Consider the following 15468-nt stretch of genomic DNA (forward strand, 5'->3'; position numbering starts at 1 on the left):
AAAAGTTATAAATTAAAAACATTGGCTAGTTATTTACATATTCACTGGGTCATAAAATATAATAGGTAACACAATCTGGTCCATGGGGGCCAAAGGCGGCAAATTTGAAACTGAGATAAAGGGAAAAATATGGAGTAAAGACAATACATAAGAAAATAGATATCAAAAAACTTCTTAACTTTAGAACCAAGTATGCTAGACCTTTGGTGTTTTCAGTAAATGCTAAATGATAGCCTATTGTATGTATAATGTAATAATTACAGTAACTCAATTTTCAAAAATGCCTCCTTTGGCCCCCCATGGACCAGATTGTGTCACATATATGTACAATAATTAATAACACAGACATTCAAATATAGAAGCATACATCAAAATAAATCAGTCTTTAAAAGTCATAAAGTAAAACTTTGGCGCATTATTTACATTTTTCATATATAAATATTACAAAAAGTTCAGAAATTATTGTGAAGTGTCCATTTGAACAAGTTTGAGTTGTAATTTATTAACCTTAAATGTTGTGGCATCTCATTCCACGCTGTAACACCTCGATAATGAAAAGTTCTTTTTCCTGCTTCTGACGACACCTTGTTATGGTAGAGACATAGACCTGAGCTTGACTTTGTCCCAAAAGTTTCTTTAACATTTTGAAATGCTACATCTCTTGTACACACTGTATTTATGAACAATATGAATGGATTTCCCCTAAAGAGCAAACTTGTACAATTACACAGCCGTGACGTTAGTCACGGCTGTGTCTTTTTTCTTACAGGTTCTTTCTCCTTTCTTTCTTTCTTCTGCCGACCACTACATTTGCTCTAGCACTTACATGCTTACACCGATTTTAACCTAACTTGGTCACAACCATCATTGACCATGCCCCTACATGTCATATGAAACTCGTGGGGTCAAAGGTCACGCAGGGGTCATAGGGGTCAAAAACGTGATTTCAACTCAAAATGCTTCTTCTCTCACAGCTTACGTGGGACAGTGACACCACTTGCACACATGCATTGTTATTATCCAGTGTCTATGGGGTCCTCACAGATTTGGGGTCAAAGGTCATTAAGGGGTCACTTCCGGTATAAAACGAAAAACCTTCAAATTTTTTATTTGCTAAGAAAAACATAGGACAGTAACGGTATGTTCACACATAAATTGTAGTTACCCTGTGTATATGTGGTATTTTTTATTTAGGGTCAAAGGTCATTAAGGGGCCACTTCGGTATAAAACGAAATACCTTTAAAATGCTTCTTCTCCCACAAATTACGTGGGACAGTGACACCACTTGCACACATGCATTGTTATTACCCAGTGTCTATGGGGTCCTCACAGATTTGGGGTCAAAGGTCATTAAGGGGTCACTTCCGGTATAAAACGAAAAACCTTCAAAATTTCGTATTTGCTAAGAAAAACATAGGACAGTAACGGTATGTTCACACATGAATTGTGGTTACCCAATTCATATGTGGTATTTTTTTATATTTGGGGTCAAAGGTCATTGAGGGGTCACTTCCGATCTGAGACGAAAAACCTTCAAAATGCCCCTTCTGCCACAAATAACATTGCAAAGTGGTGCCACGTGCACCCATACATTGACATTAGCCACTGTCTATGGGCGTTTTTATATTTTTTGGGGTCAAAGGTCATTAAGGGGTCACAACACGGCTGTGTTCGTGGTCTTAGACCACAGCTAAGTCTAGTTGTTTTTATATCTAACTTTTTATACCAGAACGAAATTCAAATTTGATGATTTTTTGCTAAACAAAATTAATCTGCAAGAAATTTTTGTACATAAACATTATGATACCAGAGGTTTCCAGTGGTATAAAAATATCAACTTTTTTTGAAAAAAGTGGGGGATGATGCTGTGGATCACAAAATACCCTTTTAAAGCCATAATAATGTACAATGTTTTTAAATGAACTTGGTTAATGTTTTTCAAACCAGATTTGTTGGCATATTTGCAATGTTTATAGTAGCTACTGCTGTCACTGCATCGTCAACTGCACTGCTTGCTGTTGACGCACAAGGTTCATTTGGAGATTTGCTACCATTTTGAAGCTGGATATGTGACTGTTGTAGACTGCTGCCCTCATTCTTCAAACTTCTGGATTGACGACTGAGAAAACTACATGGAAAAAAAGTGACGGACTTTTGCAAACACTTTCTGGTTGCACTGAGACTGCGCAGTTGTGTCAAATTTGTTGTTTTTATAACTTCAGAGCGCGATCTGGTCACAACGGCGCAGCTAGTCAGCTGCGCTTCGGTGCACAACCAAAGTCGCATTGAATATTTTCAGAAGTCCGTCACGATATGAATTAAGATAATCAGTCGTCACTACAAAGCATGCAAATACATGCGCAGTGTAGACGATCGAGTGGTGGAATTAGTCTATGACTGTTGCCCAATAGATGGCGTCTGCTGGTGAGGTGAGTGGGGTTCTGGTAGAGGCTGGTCCATGGTTAACCCTCTTAACACTGCCAATGGGTCTTGTTGTTGTGATCCTCACATTTGACCAGGACGTTCATCTTTCTGATTATTGTAGTCTCTCATATGAAGAATCAGCCTTGCTACCAATGCTAAATATTCTTCCCTATTCCTGGCCTTCTGGTAGACATGCTTCTCCATATCCTCACTGGATTTTTGAGTTGGGTTACCTGCTGCACGTACAGCATCATCTATTTGAGCAACAACTTTCAGGCGAAATGATTGTGTTTTCCAAACATCTTCTAGGGATACACCTACCGCCCCTGCTGGTTCCATTCCATCTTTCTTCTTCTTGTAGTCTCGCATGGGGTCTTGTTGTCGTGATCCGCGCATTTGACCAGGACGTTCATCTTTCTGTTTATTGTAGTCTCTCATATGAAGAATCAGCCTTGCTACCAATGCTAAATATTCTTCCCTATTCCTGGCCTTCTGGTTGAGATGATTCTCCATATCCTCACTGGATTTTTGAGTTGGGTTACCCGCTGCACGTACAGCATCATCTATTTGAGCAACAACTTTCAGGCGAAATGATTGTGTTTTCCACTCATCCTCTCGCGATACACCAAATGCTCCTGCTGGACCCATTCCAGACATTGTCTGTTTGTTTGTTTGCTGTGGTAAAGATCTTTGATCCTCCATCATTTGTTGATTCGGTTGAGGTTGTACGTTGACTTGTATATTTGCAGGCATGTTGCTATGCACACCTGACATAAGTGGCATGCTTATATTAGACATGGTTTCCATGCCTATATTAGGTAAACAGGCCATGCCTGATTGCTGCTGCTGCCGCTGAACTGGTTGTTGACCTTGCTGTTGAGCAGCTTGTTGCTGCTGATGCTGAACTAGTTTCTGATCTTGCTGTTGAGCAGCTTGTTGCTGCTGCTGATCTTGTAGACCTTGCTGTTGAGCAGATTGCTGCTGCTGAACTGGTCGTTGATCTTGCTGTTGACCAGCTTGTTGCTGCTGCTGAACTGGTTGTTGACCTAGCTGTTGAGCAGATTGTTGCTGCTGAACTGGTTGTTGACCTTGGTGTTGAGCAGCTTGTTGCTGCTGAACTGGTTGTTGACCTTGCTGTTGAGCAGATTGTTGCTGCTGAACTGGTTGTTGACCTTGCTGTTGAGCAGATTGTTGCTGCTGAACTGGTTGTTGACCTTGCTGTTGAGCAGCTTGTTGCTGCTGATGCTGAACTGGTTCTTGATCTTGCAGTTGACCAGCTTGTTGTTGTTGCTGCTGAACTGGTTGTTGACCTTGCTGTTGAGCAGATTGTTGCTGCTGAACTGGTTGTTGACCTTGCTGTTGAGCAGCTTGTTGCTGTTGTAGAATTTGCTGCTGCTGAGTACGCTGCTTAATGAATGCAGCCATCAGTTGTGGGTTTGACTTGAGAATTGCCAATACTTGTTTTTCCTTTTGAGGAGAATTGGGAGATTTTAGCATTTGTAACAACTGTTGTAATGCCTGAGGTGGGGAGCTGCCAGAACGTGGCAAAGATCCTTGTCCCATCTGCTGTTTATTCTGTTGGGGTTGCATGCCCACTTGCATATTTGAATGCATGTTATTATGCATACCTATGTTAGGCATAGCCTGCTTGCGTTGTTGTTGCTGCTGCTGCTGTTGCAGTCCTGCCTGATCAGAAAATCGCTTCCACTGATCTACACTTGGCACTGTATTAGGCATGGCCTGTATGCCTGGTTGTTGCTGATCTACACTTGGTACCGTGGCTGGGTTTCCAGGTATGGCTATTGTCTGTTGCATTCCTGGATTAACAGGTTGTGGAAGCACTTGTTGCGCCATAGTCTGTGTTGTTGCTGCTGCTGCTGAACTGGTTGTTGACCAACTAGTTGCTGCTGCTAGTTGCTGCTGCTGAACTGGTTGTTGACCTTGCTGTTGAGCAGCTTGTTGCTGTTGTAGAATTTGCTGCTGCTGCTGTGGGAAGCTGCCAAAACGTGGCAAAGATCCTTGCCCCATCTGCTGTTTATTCTGTTGGGGTTGCATGCCCACTTGCATATTTGAATGCATGTTATTATGCATACCTATGTTAGGCATAGCCTGCTTGCGTTGTTGTTGCTGCTGCTGCTGTTGCAGTTCTGCCTGATCAGAAAATCGCTTCCACTGATCTACACTTGGCACCATGCTTGGGTACGGGTCCAATATCTTCTTTCGCATCCCAGTGTCAACATCCACATTTACACCTGTACCACTGTCTATTTTACTATTGCCATCCTGTAAATAGATAATCCAAGTTGAAGCTATTATTATTATTATTATTATAATTTTCAAAAACTTACAGGATGTCCCAACAGTAGACATAATATGTGTCTGTTTGCAACTCAAGTATATTCATAAATGTTTTAATATTTATGAGGCAAATGAAAAAATAGTAGCTGTCCTTTAATATTAGCATGTTTCACGCAATTATTTTTGTCCCCACAACATCCTGTGTTGTATGGGGCTTATGCTATGATGCAGATGGTTGGTTGACTGTCTGTCCAGTTGTTTAGTTCACTGGGCGGAAGCAAAATTATTAATCCACTCTGCAGCTTCAATGTGCAATTAACAGTCAACTTCTAACTTGGTAGGGTGATAGGGAATGGTAATCTGATGCGCTGCACATATATAGTTTTGTATATATATGCATATTTATGAATATAATTGAGCTTATTTGCATATTTTGCCTGAAATTCTATTAATCCACTCTGCAGCTAAGGCCCCCCCCCTCCCAAAAAAAAAAAAAAAATGTTTGCTTGCCCTCAGACACCGACCCAATCTTGGGTCAGGTGGTTTTTTTTTCAATCACTTTTTAAGAAGCCATAAATTTGGACAGTATCAAGGACATTTTATTTTGTTATTCACTCATTTTATATCGTTATGAATTCGGCAGACGGCCGAATCCGGATTCGGCTTTTGGTAAATTCAATTTACGCATGCATTATTTTTTTGAATTAGAGAACAAGGGATCTATGCTTTACCTATAGAGGGCAGCATATCGATTTTTAACGGTTATCGCCGTTGACCGCTTTCACGATGCACCGTTAGCTAACCCTGTATGTCGCACATAATTATGCTGTTATCATCTTAACCTCCGTGCCTCCGTTAAAAAATCTATATGCTGCCCTCTATTATGTACCGCATTGATCCCTTGTTCTCTAATTCAAATGTAATGCATGCGTAAAATAAATTTACCAAAAGCCGAATCCGGATTCGGCCGTCTGCCGAATTCATAACGATATATTAAATGCATATTTGATTTAAAAAAAGAAGAATTTCCATTTAAATTCAGTCTGAAAATGCACAATTTTTTACCGTAAAATGATCAAGCATTTGTCAATACTAGTCTTTTCAAAATGGAGGGAAAATTGAGGAAGAGCAGATGGAAAAAAAGGGATCAACCTACCGGCCCTCCAAATTTTTTTTGGCCTAATATTAAACAACATTGAACTTGGAAGGGTGATAGGGTATGGTGACCACATGTGCTGTATAGTTTTGTGTCATGTTATTTGCATATTTATGAATCACTTTGTTTTCATTCACCCAACCATGTGCAAAATTTTTTGTGTGTGTCATATCTCTAACATTGTTTAATTCGATTGCCATTTTCTCAAGCATTTTCACATACCATCGTATCTGCGTCGTATTCGCAAAATCAGTACAAGATCTCCCACAACTGAATTTCACATACTGTTGTATCTCTATAAATTTCATACAATGTATCTCTAATGCGATCACCATACTCTCACAAAAATTGGGAGCATATATGGAAATAACATGTTTCATACAGATCTATGACTTTAGTGCAATATTTAAAATAGAAAATGTGACGTAATTCTATAGTAAATTACTTAATAAACAAAAAGTAACAATCACCATTTTCAAGGAAACTGTATTTTGTGAGATATGACAGTATGTGATGCGAGCGATGATTTATGGCAGAAGCAATTAACAGGACATCTACAACAATGATTTAACCTTCCCTCTCCCCATCAATGTTGGAACACTTTGGAAAACTGCTGAAGACATTGGCATATCTCAACACTGCACAGGAGTGGCAGTATTTTATTGTTGCCACAAAGTGTTCCAAGACGTTTTTCCATGATGCAGTTGAGTGGCACCAAAATGGTTAACTAGGAAAGTCTAGAGACTCCTTGTAGCCATGTGTGTAATGCTATGGGAAATCCTCCATATTGGACTGTCATGATATGGGAGACCAAAAGAGTGTGCTTCCAGCATTTCTTGGCAACGGTCTGAAATTGAGTGATATAATGTGCTTCTTCAAGCATGAGTGTTAAATGTTAGAACGTCTAGGAATATATAGCATTTACCACAAGGTATAAAAGTGCATAAATTCACATTTTTATCCGAGTGCATGGCCAAAAAATCCGAAGGTACACATTTTGTCCTCCATGAGTGACATGCAAACATGACGGAGCACAGACTCTCTCAGTCTAACCACTCTCAGTGTCACAGGTCTGATTTAAAGGGGTTAGTGCATGAGGCCATATTTTTGTATCTACAATTCCTGACTTAAGGCGGTATTGGATGCATTTTCTAGAAATTAGAAAATGCTTTGAGCATATTTTAAACAGACTAATTGAGTAGGGTAAAGTACACTGATCAATATGCCTTTTGTTTGGAGCAAATCGGACATACGGTTTCCATAATACATCAATTTATATTTTCTTTGTATCCTATTGTTTTGTCAATAATCAATATAGTTAATGAGCTAAAAGGACTGGAAAGGCTCATTAATATGTAATTTTTGCCAATATTTTGCTAAAAATTAATGCATAAATGTTCAGGGTCAGGGATGGAAATTTCCACCCGTCCGGTCGCCAATTGCGAGTAAAATTGCAGCCGGTCGAGTAAAGTTTCAAATTCACCAGCCCGACTGGCGAGTAACATATTTCACGGCCGGCCTAACCCTTACCCAGGCTCAGAGTACAATTTGACCTCATCAAATGTCGATTGTTCTAAAATAAAAGTGCATTTTCACTGTGATATTTTATCATATTCCATCTCTAGTTGCTATATTTTTTTCTTCTTTTCAATTCTAAGTCAGTTTTGGTCAGAAATAGGTGCAAAAACATGCACAAACTCGGCCAATTTTCACAAAATTTCCAGGCGGTGGTGGAAGCGATATCGCAATTTTTGACGTTGCCATTGGATTAACACATAATCATGAAATCTTCACAAACAATTCTAAATTTGTTATGTGGTGTCAAAGCAAAATTATCTTACTCTAAAACCGTTGGGGGTATGACAATGTACCACACTGTAAGTATGTTATTTTTCAATTTATAAATGCTAACCGTGTATTTTGAATGGAGCTGTCAGCCTTGAATTTTCGCCAGCCTCGAACGTCACATGTCGCGTGACCTATGCCGCCTGAAAATTTTGGTACTTCCGCACTTCTTAAATAAACGTTTTGTTGTCATGCTAAAGCACCAAGCATGTGGTGCCATTTAGGAAAACATTGACTTAATATATTAAAAACTTAATATTTTCAGGTTGTGATAAATAATTAAATAAACATTAACCGCACGTCGTCACTGGTCAGTCTGAATATTATTTCATCAATCAGGATTTCCTCATCAAACCGTCGTTCATGTCGGTCGTAACGGAAAGCATAAAAAAGTGCAAGATTTCCTGACGTTGCATACTTGCATTTACAAATATTACTGCATTATTCCTAGCAGGTTGGTCAAAAATTTTGGGCTTTTATTATTTTAAAAATATAAAAGAATGGAAATTTCTTATTTTTATCATCAATTAATGATTAAGTTTTTGGCTTCATGGCAGTTCATGCACACAAAGTGAGTCATGGATTTTAAAACACACGGCGGCTGTCGCGTCTTTCATGCAGAGAAAATGGACCCACTAAAAACAGCACTGATCGCGACTTGGCGGCCGTGATTATCGGACGAGTACACCTTTGTTCGGACGGGTAAATTTTTTTACCTACTCGCCCGATTGGCGAGTGGCAAAAAAAGTTATGTTCCATGCCTGTTCAGGGTACTTTTATTTTGCATACTTTTGCCCTGAAACTTGGTCAAAGTGTTTCTAATATGTTCTAATGTATTATATAGTGAAGCTGCCCTCTAATTTGCATATTTGCATAATTAATGAGCTAATTTGCATAAATGCTAATTAATTATGCAAATATGCAAATTAGGGGGCGGCTTCACTATATAATACATTAGAACATATTAAAAACACATTGACCAAGTTTTAGGGCAAAAGTATGCAAAATAAAAGTACCCTGAACATTTATGCATGGATTTTTAGCAAAATATTGGCAAAAATTATATGTTAATTAATGAGCTTCTCCAATCATTTTAGCTCATTAACTTTATTGATTATTGATAAAAACAATAAGATACAAAGAAAATATAAATTGATATATTTTGAAAACTGTATGTCCGATTGACTCCAAACAAAAGGCATATTAATCAGTGTACTTTGCTCTACTCAATTAATCTGTTTAAAACATGCTTAGAGCACTTTTATAATGCCTCCATAACCACCTTAAATAGACATTTGACAATTCCTTTTGATATTGAAAATATCTAAAAATATAATACCTGGCAACTATGGCCATCTTGCCATATGATACATTACAGAGAATGTAATGTGTATCCTTCCCTGTTGTCTACAGTCTAGGCCCAGTGTATTGACCCTTACCTGGTGTCTAGGTCCAATATTGACAGACATTCTCCTTGCTGTAGTAATACCTTCCAATGATGTGGTAGCTGCTGACACACTGGCTGGTGACATTCCAATATTACCCATAGTATTTGGTAACCCAGGTATATTGCCACCTTGTTGCTGTTGTAGCTGAGCCTGTTGCATCTGAAAGTAATTAATTTTTATATTATGGTGGTATTATATTGGATTTCATTTGAGAAAGTTATTTTCAGATGTTTCAATACATTTTCAACAGAATAACTCAATTGAAGAATCCCTTCTGCACATGATGTGTTACACCCCACCTCTAATCCTAACTAGCCTTAGACATTATCCCATCGAGAAGCAAGCAAATTGAAGAAATCAAAAATATTAAGGATACATGCTCTTGAATTCCATCCATCTTGTCCATGTTTTACATTTTTGCATATTTATGAAGTACATAAATGTATTCAACACTTCAGATATTCAATTTGCAAAATTTGTGCCTAAAAAGTGCTTTTAAAAATGATTGTAGTATATTAATTTTTACCCTACATAATATGTTGTTTACAGTTGCTAGGTGAGGCAATTGGGATTGCCAGACCCAGCAATAAACATTTCTAAGACAGCTGACCATAAAAATCCCTCTCATTCACAATATGTATTAGCACAAGGTAGAGAAAATCCATAAAAATCAATATATTCAGACAATGACATAACACCAGCCCTGTTTCAGCATTATTGAACACCATCCCACAATTCACCTGCTTTTGACACCTCTTGATCTAAATAGCAGTGTATTATAATACAATACAATACATCTTTTTCATGTAATATTTTGGAAATTGCCTATATATGACTTAATATTCTAGATATGCCTACTGGTTATAAAATTATTTCATATTTAATATGCATTGTATACTTTGAATTTTGCATTGGTAAATCTTGTTTTTTCTCTACTTACAAGGCTTGTTTGTCTTTGTTCGTTTTTTTTTCCTAATGCATTAAATTTTGTTTTGCTTATTGTAAAATTGAAACATTATGTATAGGGTGCCACAACATCACGCTGTGCGCTTGGTGGCATCCTCATCCTCTGTTTCTCATATACTTTTGTCATATAATTTAAAATGTTCCACACTGTTTTATACAAGAAAATATTATTCTGTATTATGTTAACATGTATTTTGAATGGATGAAATAAACTGAACTGAACTGAACTGAGGGTCTTTTTATCTTTTCAGTTTCCGTAAGTCTATTGTTCAGATACGAAAACGCAAGGGATTCAGTAAGTTTACTGTAATCTGACTTCATTGTTAAAGGTGAACCTCATTGAAAATAAAGTTATATATCAATGGAAAGCTTATGATGTCAGGATATTAAAAATGATTTTTTCCGATTTTTTTGATGGCCAATAAAGCTGAAAAATTAAAAAATGATTGAATTTTTGGTCTTTTTCAAGGCGCCCAAAAAGCACCCAAATCAATCGTCTATGACCTTGGGAATGCTCGTGGCGTAAGCTCAGGGTTCGAGTCACGTGATCTTACTCGAAACGTGTAAACAAGACTTGCTTCCTGTACTTTGCAAGCTCGGCAAGTCTGATTTTCACAATAAAGCTTGAAATTAGAGGAATCTTCAAGTTGCTGGTTCCTTCTATATATATTAGAAATAATAGAATTATTGTCAACACATAAATTTTCCGTAAATTTTTGACAAAATTAGTCATAACTGGCTGGGTATAACTGGGTAATTGAGTTTGAATTTCGCTGGGATCAATCCCATGCGCAAATGCTTGCTGCTACCGATGTCATTGACTGAATAAACATGATCGAATAACAAATTAAATACTTGTTTGTGACATTCCCTATATATTCTTGATTCATTGTAAAATGTCTGATTAAAAAAATATCGTCTTGCAGTAATCCAAAAATTAATAAAAAACCGCCGATTGCATCAAATCCAGCCCATATAAAGGTTTTCATATTTAGCGTATTGCGGTAATATATTCTTTCCACACAATCGCGATTGAAAGAAACAGATACTGGGCAGATACTTTATTTTAAAATAAATACAATTTAGGCTTAGTAGACCGTTATTTGATGGAATTCTGAAATCTGAATAAAATTAAAATATTGTCACTTGTGTCATGATTCTTTAATGATAGTACAATCAGTGTATGGTACTGAAAAAGTGAAACATTCATGTTTTATGGATTACCGAACACGATGCGTAAATTGCTGAAGTGCAGGGACGGATATGCACAAACACATCGACTCGCTTCGGGGCTTCGTCCTCTGTGTTTCATGGGGTGTTTCAGCAAATTTGATCAATCGTTCCCTTATATTTGGAACATTTACAGGAATAAATTTTGCTGATGAAGTAGCAATAAGTTGGAAATATCAGAATGTGAATATCAAATTGGTCATTTTGTCTGCAAGTACAGTACAGTCGCATATACCAAACACTCGGCGTAGTGAGACTCAGTCAGTCACTGAGCTCATCCCGTATGTATCTATATACGAGTTCGCCTATCATACATGACCGGTTGTAAAGCTAAGAAATAATTTAAAAAATCCTGTACATGTACCTTATTCTATTCCTTCATTTTCTCATTGTGATAAGTTCATCTCAACTTGGTGTGACGATCTGAACTGGTAGCACTAGCAGTTATTTTTTTGTAATCTGTTTTCATTCCGGTTCTTCGCTAATCTTCGCTCTTCGTGCTTTACTGTAATATTCCCTATGCATATCGTGGATGGCTTGGCCTATCCCAAATCACCCCGGCCAGCACTTCCCCATTTTTAAATCCACACACTTTATTCAGGAACTTCATTCTTAATTTGATCATGATATTTCCTTCATATTGTTCTTATTTTATTGAAGATATTTTTCATGTAAAGTAAGTTGACAATGACTGAATTCGTGCATTGGCCCGATGCATGCCACAGTAATACACGGACATTGTGTTTACAATCAAACCCGAAGTAACTGTGTGTCCCTGGGCTGACGCCATCAACGAAAGCGCCTAATTTGAACGATTTCGTTTTGTAATTTAGGGGGGGGGTGCCAAAATCCAATCTTTGCATGGAGATTATGTCTAGCCTGGTACGTTATGCAAATAAAAAATATTCTTTTCTGCTTCCTGACATCATAAGCTTTCCATTGATATATAACTTTATTTTCAATAAGGTTCACCTTTAACTTTGAAGTACCAATCAGCTTATTTCAATAGGCGTGGATGCCTGTGTCAATAAAGGCTGGAGAGACATGGTTATGGATCACCGGTGTCATGGGTGTTAACACCGGTATTTTTTATGGTCTAGCGCCCTCTAGTGTTTGACACTGTTATTGATTCACATTATTACAAAATGCCAATCCGAATGAAAAGGTCCACTTTTTTCTGTAAAAACGTTGAAAATAAGCCCTTAAATCACAAAAGGTCCGCTTATGAGCATGTCGCACCCCAATACACATGTGCAGGGCCGCAGTGTCGCCCTTCCCTCGTTTATCACCTTATTTTGCTTCCTCCTCCCCCCTCCGAATGATCAGTCTCCACACTCTCTCCCCGGTCCCTTCTCTTTCCTCTCGAGATCTTCTCTTTCTATTCTTTCCGTTTCTCCCTCTCCTCTCTTTCTTCCTCACCCCCTCCCACTCTCACTTGTTCAGTCTCAAGTATCCTCTTCCTCCCCCTCCCCCTCCCTTGCGAAATTTATCAGTATGACCAGAGAAGATGAGACTGAAAATAAGCTCTGAAAAAATAAACATTTAAAATAAACCCGAGTCTTGCATATAGGCCCAACCAATTATCAGATTAGCTTGCCATTGGTACGAATGAATAGAATAAATTATCTTTGCTCCAATGCAATTCTTTTGTATTGCATTTCAATATAAAACATGATTACCAAATCACCACTTGTATGCGCCTCATTGGGAGATATTTGACTATTTCAGACGCTCGTTTCATAGCCAATATGATAGGCTTTTGCTTATAACACACAATGCAAGTGCATATACACCAAACACATGTCAATTGAAGCCGTACAATTTACCGCGAATTTAGGACCGTAAAATTTAGACTCTTCTTTTGTCTAGATTGGCACCCAACCGCACATCTCAAGGTTTTATGCAAAAAATCAATATAACTTACCAAAACGAAAACTGAAATTCACGAGCTTCAAATTTTCAGTAACTAACAAAAGGCTAGAATAAAAGATTGGTCATACCTGGGAGACTACCACTTCAGAATAACAATGACTTACAAAAACTATTACGGATACGGAAACAGAAACTGAAAAGATAAAACGACGGTATATACATGTTAGTTTGTCACACATCAGCACACATGTATTGACTGCATTGATTTGTGGGAAGTGCTTTGACTTGAAAGATAGGCTCTTCACCAACCTTCAAAAGAATTCATTACTGTACTGATGTTGTATGCATGACTAGTTGTCAATAGTGTGACTTGTAAATGAGGCTTTTGTGTGGGTCAAATACTTGAGGTCAATTCTGGGCACCATTTTGAAAACAATGTGCTTTTTATATGACTGGAGACATTTGAGATTTGGTCTATCAGGAAAGTTGAAAAAGTCTTTTTCAACTTTCCTGGGTCTATTTAACCTGTTCTTGTACCTGGATTTGGATATAATATATAGGATGTATACATTTTGCTTGGGATATAAATGGTGAGTACAATTGAGATGGTAAACTTAGAACTGATTTGACACATAATGGCAAAACAGGTACCTGAATCACAAAAATGATTGAAACGGAAGCTTTTGAAAAAGTGTGTGATTTGGCAGAATGGTGACAAGAAATGTTACTATTTTTCATCACTGCTGTAGTTTGGACATACAAACTTGGTACCTATGGTTTAAGTAGGATTCAGTGATATATTGCAGCTAGTTTAAAATAAAAAATATGGGTCAAGAAAGAAAATGGAAGAACTTTAATGAATAAGCTTATGGCCAAATGTAGATGTGGAGCACTGAAAAGTTACGTTTTCTAGAACTTGTAAATTATATTTCGGAGGTTCATATACCAAAGTTTGATAGCAAGAATGTAATTATGGAATGTTTGACATATGCCTACAATTTGGTAGAGAAATCGGTGTGAAGTATGGTATGATATCAACGGGCCTAAAATAAAATAGCGAGTGGTGATAGCGGGGACCCAAGTCATAGGCTTCCAGTGAAAATCTGATTAAGGCTATAAAAATAACAATGGGAAAATAATAATATATAAGCATTTACCTTTAAGATGAGGTATAACTTTTATTTTTCCGATGATTATTTCTGGGCCAAATTTGATACTTAATGTGGCAAATTCATCCCATTTTTTTGCTCAAAACCTCAAAAGAGGCAGTAACCTTAAGGGCATATGATACTAAGGAAGTCAGTGCCTTGACCTATTTTGATGCATTAAAAAACATTTTTGTTCTTGCTGCGTAGATGTGTAAAACTTTGTGATGCTCAAGTACAGGGGTGTCTATTCTTCCAGAAAATCTAAATTACTCCCTCTCTGTAGCCACATTATTCCATAACCCAAATCCCACAGAAATGGACACAAAAGGGAAAACTTTTATAAAACTGCTATCTACATGTACCATACTATTCTTTATTATTTCTTATTCCCTCCCTTTCCCGACTGAATTTATCGGATGTGGAAACTTTTCTTATACAACTCAAGTGTTAGCTAACTGGGCTATTCCATATAACATCCACACTCCCGCTGTGGAAGATTTGGGAAATATCTTCCACAGGGGGGTATGAATTTCAAATGGAATGAACATATTTGGCAGCTCCATTTGAATTTCATACACCCTCTGAGAAAGATTCAACCTAAATCTTCCACAAAGAGAGCGGGTGACTGAGTTTCTCTTACTGGGTGTCCTTTATCGTGTTCATCCTTGACATTGATATCTGGGATATGATCATTCCAGATAAATGTACAAATTAGCCCCCCCCCCCCAGCTTAGAATTCCTGTAATTCCTATCTCTTGTTCGAATAAACATGACAAAGGAAGGGGAACAAAATCAGTTGTGGCCATGTAAACATCTTTCTTTGGTTTTGACCATGCTCTTCCTGTCCTCTTTTGAAAATGGCCCATGAAGAATATTGTTTGGTAATATCTATCGTCTTAGCCAATTTTTATGCCTTCCTTCCATTTCTTTCTTTTTATTTCATTTATTTATTTTATTTATTTATTTTATTAATTTTTGTAATTTAATTTTTGAAATTTTTATTTTTTATTGATGTTACTTGTTTTATTTATTTTCCTTCAGGCATGGTATCCCCTTATATGCTAAGACACTGATTTCCAA

At 37.5% G+C, this 15468-nt stretch overlaps 1 protein-coding gene across 5 annotated transcripts in view; it reads right to left on the minus strand.

The window, feature by feature from the left end:
* Window positions 1–1286: 1286 nt before the first annotated feature.
* Window positions 1287–15468, minus strand: part of LOC140167965 (uncharacterized) — a 39103-nt gene continuing 24921 nt past the window's right edge. For 2 of the 5 annotated variants that reach the window (XM_072191250.1, XM_072191255.1), the window contains 2 exons: window positions 9164–9331; window positions 1287–4708 (listed from right to left, as the gene is read on the minus strand). In XM_072191250.1, coding sequence (XP_072047351.1) covers window positions 2507–4708; window positions 9164–9331 — 2370 coding nt within the window. In that variant the 3' untranslated portion in view covers window positions 1287–2506. The remainder of the gene's footprint in view (window positions 4709–9163; window positions 9332–15468) is intronic. The other 3 variants (XM_072191252.1, XM_072191251.1, XM_072191253.1) reach the window with 3 other exon arrangements.

The sequence above is a fragment of the Amphiura filiformis genome, chromosome 13 (assembly GCF_039555335.1).
Source record: "Amphiura filiformis chromosome 13, Afil_fr2py, whole genome shotgun sequence".
Taxonomy (NCBI): Eukaryota; Metazoa; Echinodermata; class Ophiuroidea; order Amphilepidida; family Amphiuridae; genus Amphiura; species Amphiura filiformis.